General features: G+C 38.1%; 1 protein-coding gene across 4 annotated transcripts; it reads left to right on the forward strand.

Annotated features, from left to right (window-relative positions):
- Positions 1–2,105: 2,105 nt before the first annotated feature.
- lrrc18b (leucine rich repeat containing 18b) lies at positions 2,106–4,701 on the forward strand. 4 transcript variants are annotated; one of them, XM_020586001.1, is made up of 4 exons: positions 2,106–2,355; positions 2,568–2,612; positions 2,716–2,977; positions 3,989–4,701. In XM_020586001.1, the coding sequence occupies exons 3-4, from the start codon at positions 2,720–2,722 to the stop codon at positions 4,463–4,465; spliced, it is 735 nt and encodes a 244-aa protein (XP_020441657.1). In that variant the 5' UTR covers positions 2,106–2,355; positions 2,568–2,612; positions 2,716–2,719; the 3' UTR covers positions 4,466–4,701. The 4 variants fall into 4 exon arrangements, with proteins under 4 accessions (XP_020441657.1, XP_020441659.1, XP_020441656.1 ...); XM_020586003.1 differs by having other exon boundaries at positions 2,719–2,977; XM_020586000.1 differs by lacking the exon at positions 2,568–2,612.
- The last annotated feature ends 5,065 nt before the right edge of the window (positions 4,702–9,766 follow it).

A 9,766-nucleotide genomic window follows, 5' to 3' on the forward strand; every position in this document is an offset into this window, starting at 1 on the left:
CACAGACACATGCACATTCACACTGTGTTCACATTTCTACTCATTAGGTGTAATCTGAACTGCTAGTCCCTCATTCAATTAGGTCAGCGCCATTCCCTACAATTTGACCTGCATATCTCCTGACCTGCATTTGACACTGCTGAGGGAAATGATAAAGGCTAATAGGCGATATTAGACACTCTCCTGTTGTTTTTATAAAAAATAATTTTGCAACACATGGGTAGACCTGGGTGGACACCATGGGCAACAAGAGAGGAAGTAAAAAGGGTTTGAGTTTGTCTGTAGTTTATAAAAAATATGCAATTTTGTGGCTACTTTTTCCTCTACTTTTGCTCTGATGGGCACAGTGGAATTGAACCCTACCCCAAACAAATTGTCTTATTTTTTGCAGGATGATTATATTTAATGCCGTAATTCAAGTGTGTGTTTATATACACACAATATTCCCTTTTTAATGTGGTTCCATAAATGACCTGATTTTAAGTCGGTGCATGCAGACCTAAGAAAAATAACCAGGTTGGAATAAATACCCTCAAACTGTAATTATGAGAAACATGGTTATGATTTAAAATTAATCAGGTACTTCAGCTTCCACTTTTAGAATCTGTCATTGTAGCAAATTTATAGTAGTGCCTCAAAGTTTTCTCACCAACTTGGCATCAGCACTAGTGTTGCTATGTTGTATTTCAGCTATTTAAAAAAAATAGCACTAGCAAAATATAAAAAAAAATTGCAAGAGCAAAATCACATAAAATCAGTTTGGCCTGGTTTTATGTCTTTTATACTTGTGTTTTATTATTTTCTGTGGCAAGTTAAAACATATTCATGAAAAAGGCCTATAGTTCTTTTAACCAGAACATTCTAGCCAATAAGTTAACAAAATCCTTGTGACTCTAATTTTCTGTTCTCTAAGGGGTCATTTCTGATATTTTGTAATTAAAAATAGAAAGTTGGTGCTAAGAGTGGTGTTACAATGAAAATATTTGCCTTTATATTTTTCCCTATGCATCTTAAGAGCCTTTTTCTGTTCATCTTGATATCATGCACCAGATCCCACTTCCTGGTCAGTACTTATCAAATATAACCACAATGTGATTTACAGCAGTGACATAAAAAATGAACTCTTTACTTATAAGTCACAGATGTATTTCTAATTTTTCTAAACAACAGTAGGAAATCTAGCTGTGGGTATGTTTTTACCTTGCAGTGTCTTCAGGAATATCTGACAATTAACTGTAGAAATTTTATGGATGTCATGACACTGTGATTTGTAAGCAGACAACACCACCTAGTGGCAGGTTGGAATTATTGTGCAGCAATTATATCAAGTAAAAGTGCGTCATATGAAACACATCAGACTACATTTAGACAGGTCACAGCTGAGTAATGTCCAAGATAGTGAGCGAGAAAGATATCAATGCAGCCGTGTGACTCCTGTATTTTATTATAGCATGGGAAATAGATCAGACTGACAACTAATTACAAACACAGCAGTCTCTGTGTGTGAAATGTTAACGTTAAGGTCAACTTTAACACAAAATCTGGTAAATATATAAACTTTGACTATATTTTAATAATTATAAACAGCATTTATTTTTGTGGGGGTTATTTTCAATTATGTTTCATTTGTATGCAACTGTATGCACATGACCATTTATGATAATAAATAAAAATAATCCAATTTTGCATTATTTTCTGCTAGTAATGTAAATGAACATCTGGAAAAGAAATTCCAAATGCGCAGAGATTTTTATGTCAACTGCAAAAAGTTTCAATTAAGTAACTGTGACTGGAAATAGCCAAAGTAAAGTAATGGAAATGAAATAAAGTAATAATTTTACACAATCTTTCCATTTTTTTCCAACTCAAAAAATCCTATATATTCTTTTTTTTAAATAAACATCTAGCAATGTCAAGGCTGCCAAGGAGAATTACAGCCTTTGTTGCCTCAGTGAACACTGATGCCAATTTTCATTCAAAGACAATAATCCTAGAAAAGTTTACTGTAAATTTTTAAATGATGTCCAGTTGCTCACTGCCATAAAGCACACTCAGACCAAACAGCAGTTGCCTGGGAACAGATGAAAACAAATGCCAAGTCTAACCAAGTCCAGGCCAGAGCTGCAGGCTGCCTGACAGACAGCCACCACAAAACATGTCAGCTCATTCCTTTTCAACAACAACAAGTCAGACTAGGTTTTGATTACAATGCTATTTGGTGGCATCTTGATATCACGTAGAATTCTCAGGCTGGAGACAGAAGTGACACTCAACCTACAGAAGGTGTCTTATTCTCTTTTGTCTTCTTCCTGGTATTCAGTGCATTGGATCTAAGAAGAGGACTCATTAATGCAGGTGAGCAATAAGAGTTTTTTGACTGTTAAAGTCTTTAAAAGAAAATAAAAATATGTTTAAAAAACCTTGAGCATTTACTTTAACAATTTTATGATACTTAAATTTATTTTATATAGTGATTATACATTTTAAATACTCTTGAATTCAGGCTCTGCAAAGTGTTAATTTGTTTTGCCATGGAATAAGTGGTGATAATGCATATTTTATTTAAGGAGAAAGATCGTTGTCTACAGTTACATCCGGCTAGACAGCGTTAGGTAATATAATCATGCAGAGAGGTTCCACTATCAACTCCTCTGTCACAGTGCGTTATTAACTGTTGTTAACTACAGACCTCTTCGCTGTCCTGTCTCCCTGCAGCAGCATGGCCAAGGGAACCAAAACCAAACAGACTAAAGGGAAGAAACTCACCCTGAAAATGGTTCAGAACTGCATGGAGCTGACACTGGATGGTAAACGACGACTGGACCTCAGTTTCAAGGAGATCACCACCGTGCCAAAATGCATCCAGAAACTGCATGACATGGACCAGCTGTACCTGAGCAGGAACCTGATCAGAACAATTCCAGATTTTATTGATCAGTTCAGCAGCATCACTGTTTTGGATCTTCACAGCAACTATGTGAGTAAGGCAGGAAGTTGAGCAAAAAATGCTTTAAAAGGCACCTGTACTATTAAAGGGGCATACTGCCAATTATTACACATAAAATCAGTTCACTCTTTACGTGGAGTACTGTTCAGCCTGTGTCAACAGCTGTTTTATAATCCATGGCTCTGAAGCTGCTTGAGTGGGTCTAAGGTGTTCATCGTTCAAGGAGGGTGCCGGGTTGCACTGTAGAAGGTGCAGGTTCCAGTGGTTTGGAAGGCTGACCCACATTTAGGATTAAAAATCAGGAGCTCTGTGACCTCACTCTAACCTATTGGAGATCACTCCTAAATGTTTTATTGTGTTTTATCTTCACTGATGGAAATGAGAAAGTGAGTGTGTACCCGAAATGTAATTGTGGTGGAACCTCAACTTGTTTTTCACCTGTACTTTCTTCTACACACTGTGAGATGCTTTGTTTTACTTTGTACCACAAGGTCCAAAAAGAGTCATTTTTAGTGCACTGAAACTAGTTTCTTGGATCCTTTGGTCATGATAAATCTTTTTCAAGTCTTTATTCTTTTTTGTATTTTTTTGTGCCAAATAGGACTAGAGAATGAGCTGTGGACCCATATTAGCTATTAAACTAGTTTGAGTACAATTAAATACGCATGAATTCATTTAGCAATATGTCCACTGTATACACAAGATACAGTAACCTCAAATAATAAACTGATCATCTAAACGAGCTAATAACACTGTTGGCACCATAAAGCCCCTTTTATTTCATTTTACAGTATATTGTGCTTTATGTGGTGCAAACACTGATAACAAATGAATTTGAAATTTATCAAATTACCCCTTCTGGACCCCTGGGTGTTGTGGGACCTGGAGGAGTTTCTGACTTGCCCATCTGGTAAGCAAGCATCGTGTGACTATATCCACACCAAAATGCCTTTTAAAACAAAGGATCATGAAGAAAAATATATAAAAAGTAGGTATAAATGGCTTTGTTGTTTATTATATGTGTCACTGTTTGTGTTGTAGCTGGAGCATATCCCTGTGACTGTCTGCCGCCTGCAGAACCTGCTGGTTTTGAATCTGTGTAACAACCGTCTGACGAGCCTTCCCCACGAGATTGGCCTGCTAAAGAAGCTTCACGTGCTCAACCTAGGTCTCAACCAGCTGGAAGCTCTTCCCACCTCCATCGCTGCCTTGAAGGAGCTCCGCCACATTGGCCTCTCAGACAACCGATTCACCCAGGTTCCCCTATGCCTCTCGAGGCTCAGCAAACTGGAAAAGGTCAATCTGGACAGGAACCCCATTCTTACTGAGGACGCACCCAGCCACAAGCTAATGACAGTAACAGAAAGCCTTTACCTGGTCAAAGAGAGCCTGCTGTGTGAGGACTGCCTGAGTAAGTGCCAGACTGAGAGGAAGAAGATGGAAGATGCAATGAAAAGAAAAGAGCCCAAATTACTGAGCCTTTCCAACTTGGTAACCCAGCAAGACAGGGGGGTGTAGGGTTAGATTTTCAAAAACATTCAGACGAGGCATGTATGAACATTCATTATTCACTATTTATTACTATTTTTATTTGACCTCATTGCAAACTCATGCAACTGGGAGGCTGATTCATACTGTGCTGTAATAAATTGAGTAGCTTTAACTTACACTACATCACCATCTGTTGGTTTAGCACTGACATTAAGGTTTATCAAATGTCCTTAAGCTATAACAACATAAAGCATCATATTGTATATGGTATATTATCATGAGCTGTCTTTTGTGGAGCTGGTAGGGATTAAGTGTTTACTGAAGGACAACTGATGAGTAAGGATGCTCATGTACTGTGTACAGTACTTTGGCTTTTAAATAACTAAAGAGTCAGATATTTCCCTCAGGAGTCTATGGACAGGTAGGAACATGTCTCCACCAATATTTGAGCAAACTCATGAGTACAATTTTTGGAATAAATATTTGATCATTACCACGTGCCCTCCCTGAGGCTACATCTATAGTATTTGATTGACTGAAAGGGAGGAGGTGATTTGAAGCTCACATTATATGCAAATTTCAGATTCACTTCCAGACATTATAAGGCAATAGCTGGCAGTACATAAGTGTTCAAGATAACTTTAATGGAAGACATAAGTAGCCATGTAATACTGCATTGCTGTACATTGTTGATTTACATTATTTTAACATTCACATTCTGGCCTTCTGGATCCCTAGATGGTGAAGGCATCTTCTGAGCCAAGTTTAAACTAGCCCCCATGATACCTCAACACTTGCCACGTAGCACAGCTGTCGTCTAACAACATATTTTGCCAAGAGGATGACAGCTATAGCTTATGTTTTGTTTATTCTGCACTGTCTTATCAATGGATTAAGATCAACTCTCTTCCGCTCGTTGACACTACTATGTCCACATAAACAATCAATACAATCTGAAGATGTGGGCTAACCTCAGATGACCGTGTCATTCAGTTTTACCACTTGGCTGAGCTGAAGAATGCTGAGTAGACTGGACCAAGGTCTCAGCAAATAGATTCATTAAGAGGCAAGCCGCCTGGTATCGACTCAACCAGATTGTGAGTGTGAGCAGTAATACTGTAAAAAATTAAGGAGAGACAGCAGAAGCCTGAAGTAAGTGGCAGTATGCTCCTTCCTAAAAACTAAATTTATGAGTCTAGATTATGATGGATGTCACATATCATCCATTTAGGTAAGAGAAAAATGGCTGCTGAAAGTAAAGTGTTATAGTTAGGACTTTATGTAACCATTGCTGTATTTATATCTGTACTGCATCAATTTTATGGACTGGTCTGTCTGTCTATCATAGTTAAAGAAATGTTTACACCGAATTATATGCAGCTTTGTGAACATTTCTTTCTTAGGTTTCATAAATGACATAGATCTATTTATTACCAGTGTGGTTAATGATATTTTTTTAAACAATTATAACAATAACACAAACACAAACTACTTTCAACTAATAAATTCAACACTCAAAAATAAACCACTTGATTATATATGTATGTATTTGTTTATTTTGTGTGTGTGTGTGTGTGTGTGTGTTTGCATGGTGTTTGCATCACTTGGTTTATTAACATGATCTTGATTTAAATGGCTCCTGGAGCTAACTGGAGGTCTGTCACAGCACTCCCACACGCAGGAACACTGTCAGCGCTATTGAAAATCAGTTCAGGCACATGCACACACATATACAGTAAATGTGCTGTCTTTTGTGATCTGCTCGGATTTTTCTTCAGCCGTTCCATAACTATCTCCATCACCCCAGTCTTTCCCTGTACGCCAGTCACCCAAGCACAAACATAGGCCAGCAGACTGAATGACAGAGAATTGCTGTAAAGGCAAAGCAATTAGGTCGCAAATAGAATCCAGTTAATTAGAGTGCAGGGGCCCTGGTTCCTTTATCAGCTGAGCAAAGACCACTTGCACTTAGATGTATCATGAGAAATTAAACCAGGATCTCAAAAGGTCATTGTGGGGCTTTCCATCAAGAACGGCTCTTGTACCACTTATCTATGTATTAAAGGTTCCATTTGTACAAGTTAGAGCAGAGGTTTTCAGGTGCTCCCTGACCATGCATTCAATAATGTACAGTAGTTTTACTACTGTAGTTTCACTGTAGGAATCTTTAAAAAAAAAAAAAAAAACATTTCTGTGTATTACTTATGGCTTGTGAATCATCAAATTCATGCAAATATACTGTATATAACATTTAGAAAAGCCAAGGTTGTTTTTAGGATTAAAATTGTGTTAAATAGTGTTAAAAAGTTATATGCAAATAAATGGTATTGTTTAGATAAATAGAAAATATTTCAGAACATTTCTGAGACTCCCCTAAAAATTTTTTATTCAAAATGTCCTCGGGAAATAAAATTTGTTTTTAATAACTGTAAATGCAGTCCCTCTGTCACTGCTGGTGAATGGCTGATGAGGCATATCATAGTTAGTCACTGGTGATCAATAAATAATGCTAAGTCAACAGTCACACCTTCAGCAGCCACCCACTGCTTTTGTTTAGCACAGCCCATCACTGCCAGTATAAAAATTTAATCATCTTCACTATCAATATTTTAAAAGGTTTTTCAAACACTGTGGATTCTGAGGACTTGTTGGCACAGTGGATCCTCTGAGACATTAACTGACCTCAGCACTGACGGAGGACTCTGCCTATGTCTTTCTGTACCTAACAGACAATGGTTAGGTTGCTCTTGCTGACCTTGATGGCTGCTACCTTTTTAAACCAGCACTCACCCAGTTAAGCATAAGCATCCAGATTTTGTGTGAACAAGATAATAACTTTTGTGAAGTAGATGATGACTTCTGCAAACAATGTACAACCCCAGTTCCAGACCCCTTTTATCCCATATCCATTTGGTAACAGTACAAAGATGAGATATCTCATGTTCAAATTAATACATTTTGTTTTAGATAAGCTTATTCTGAATTTGATGCCAGCATCATATTACAAAAAAAAAAAATCGAGACAAGGGCAACAAAGGACCTGGTGGAACACCTCACAACTACTTAGGTAATTGGCAACAGGTCAAAAAGAGCATCCCAGAGAGGCTGAGTCTTTTAGAAGTAAGGATGGAGTGAGGTTCATCACTCTGTGTGGCAAATAGCTCAACAATTTAAGAATTGATGCATCTCAATGTAAAATTGCAAAGATTTTGCCGTTTTCATCTTCTAAGGTACATAATATCATTGAAAGATTCAGAGAATCTGGAGAAATCTCTTTAACCAAGGAACAAGGTGGAAAACCATTACTGAATGGTCATGATCTTCTGGCTCTAATGAAAATCCCTGCATGGGCTCAGGAATACCTCTGAAAAACAATTGTCAGCTAACATGGTGTCACATTGCATCCACAAAAGCAAGTTACAACTGTACCATGCAAAGAAAAAAAAAACATATATAAACAAGATTCAGACATCATGGATGTTTCATCCTCTTGGCTAAAAAGCAGAAGGACCCTCTGACTTGTTAGCAGCATGCAGTTCAAAAGCCAGCATCTGTGATGTTGTAGAGTCACATTAGTGCAGACAGCTCAAGTAACTTGCACATCTTTGAAGGCACCATTAATGCTGAATGATATACTGTATATGGGTTTAGGAGCAAGATATTGTATGCTGCCATGCAGGCAATGTCTTTTTCAGCGAAGGCCTCGTTTACTTCAGCAAGACAATGCCAAACCACATTCTGCAGGAATTACAGCAGCATGGCTGTATAATAAGGGGCCACGTGCTAAACTGGCCTGCCTGCAGTCCAGATTTGTCACTTACTGAAAGCATTTGGTGCATTATAAGGTGAGAAATACAACAAAGGAGGCCCCGAACTGCTGAAATCTTTATCAAGCAGAGCTAGGAAAACATTTTCCTTTCAGTCCCCTCAGTTCCTAAATGGTTGCAGAGTGCTGCTAAAAGAAGAGCTGATACAACACAAGTCCCCCTGTCCTAAATCTAGTGAAACATGTTGCTGGCATCATTAAATGAAGATGTTTTTCAAAAAACAATAAGTTTTTCCGTTTCAAATTTTGATTTGTAGTTTTGATACTGTTTTCAATAAAATATGGGATTTAAAAGCTTTTCAAATTATTTCATTCAGTTTTTATTTACAAGTTACACAGTGGAGAGAATAGCCTGTCAGTTCAGCAAGCTCTGAAATAGACGTGGAAGCTTAAAGGAGTTATGGTGTCAGTGAAGACCATACTGGGAGCAGCCTAGTGGTTGTGGCTAAACAAAACCAGGAAAGCTATGGTTGAGTGCTGCTTTGGTGATTTGCAGCTCTACCACGCATCTTGCTGTGTAGCTTCCAGCCTGTCAGTGTGTTTAGTCCTCTTCTAGTTTTCTTGTCCCTTCCTCCTTTGTTCAACATCCCGCTGGGTGATGTGAACAAAGGATGATTTGGGCAATAAATTCAGAGGGAAACAACGCCCAGAACCACATCCAGCATGGTGTGCCCGGCCTCGGGCTTAAATCCATATTTGCACTGATGGCTGTTTATTGCTGTCTTGTTTTGGCTTCTTGATGTGTTTGTGTGTCACCCCTCCTTCACTCTACTTCATCCTGGCTTCTTGTCTGTGTGTACCTCCTCTTTCAGTGATGGAGTTCAGCTTCTGAGACCCCTATGCCTTTTTGTCAATCTCACTTGGGCTTAAATTTTGAATGGCTTTGTGTTAGATCTCTCTGTGGATTTCTTGCTTTATTTTGTCTGCTTGTTGGCTTATGACTATATGTGTGTGTATGTGAGGGCACACATACACACACACACACACACACACACACACACACACACCCCTCCACCCCCTTTGCATCTATCTCCCTCTTTGCTTTCTAATAAGAGCAGCTGTGGTTGACATGAGGCCAGCTCTGATTCAATTGCAGTGCAGGACTTAAGGCTATTATCCTGTGTCCGCTGGAAGAGGAGGAGGAGGAAGCCTGGCTGCTGCAGCACAGCTGCTACAGTATTGAAAGCTCATTTGCTGCCTTCAAGAGAAGAATGAGAGTAGGAATTTTTTTTATATCAGATAAGGAAAAAGCAAAGAAACAGCCCTTGAAAGCAAACTTTGACTTAAAAAAATGTAAAAGGCATTTTGTTTTATTTGTGTCTCCTGATGAGCATAGTATCTCCTTAAACATCATCTTTGGTTATTGATGTAGTAGTGTGATAACAGCAAATGTTTATACTGAAGTTGTTGAAATTCTTGTGTTTTATATAGCTAACAATTATTACCTATAAAAGTTGCTAGAATGAAGTTTTAATTAAAAAATATTATAATTATTACATTAT

Source organism: Monopterus albus, unplaced genomic scaffold (genome assembly GCF_001952655.1).
Source record: "Monopterus albus unplaced genomic scaffold, M_albus_1.0 scaffold392.1, whole genome shotgun sequence".
NCBI lineage: Eukaryota > Metazoa > Chordata > Actinopteri > Synbranchiformes > Synbranchidae > Monopterus > Monopterus albus.

Bases quoted from the DNA above. Each gene is read 5' to 3' on its own strand.
- lrrc18b (XM_020586001.1), top strand. From the start codon at position 2,720: ATGGCCAAGGGAACCAAAACCAAACAGACTAAAGGGAAGAAACTCACC. The intron at 2,978-3,988 runs GTGAGTAAGGCA...TTTGTGTTGTAG, and splicing joins TGGATCTTCACAGCAACTAT to CTGGAGCATATCCCTGTGAC.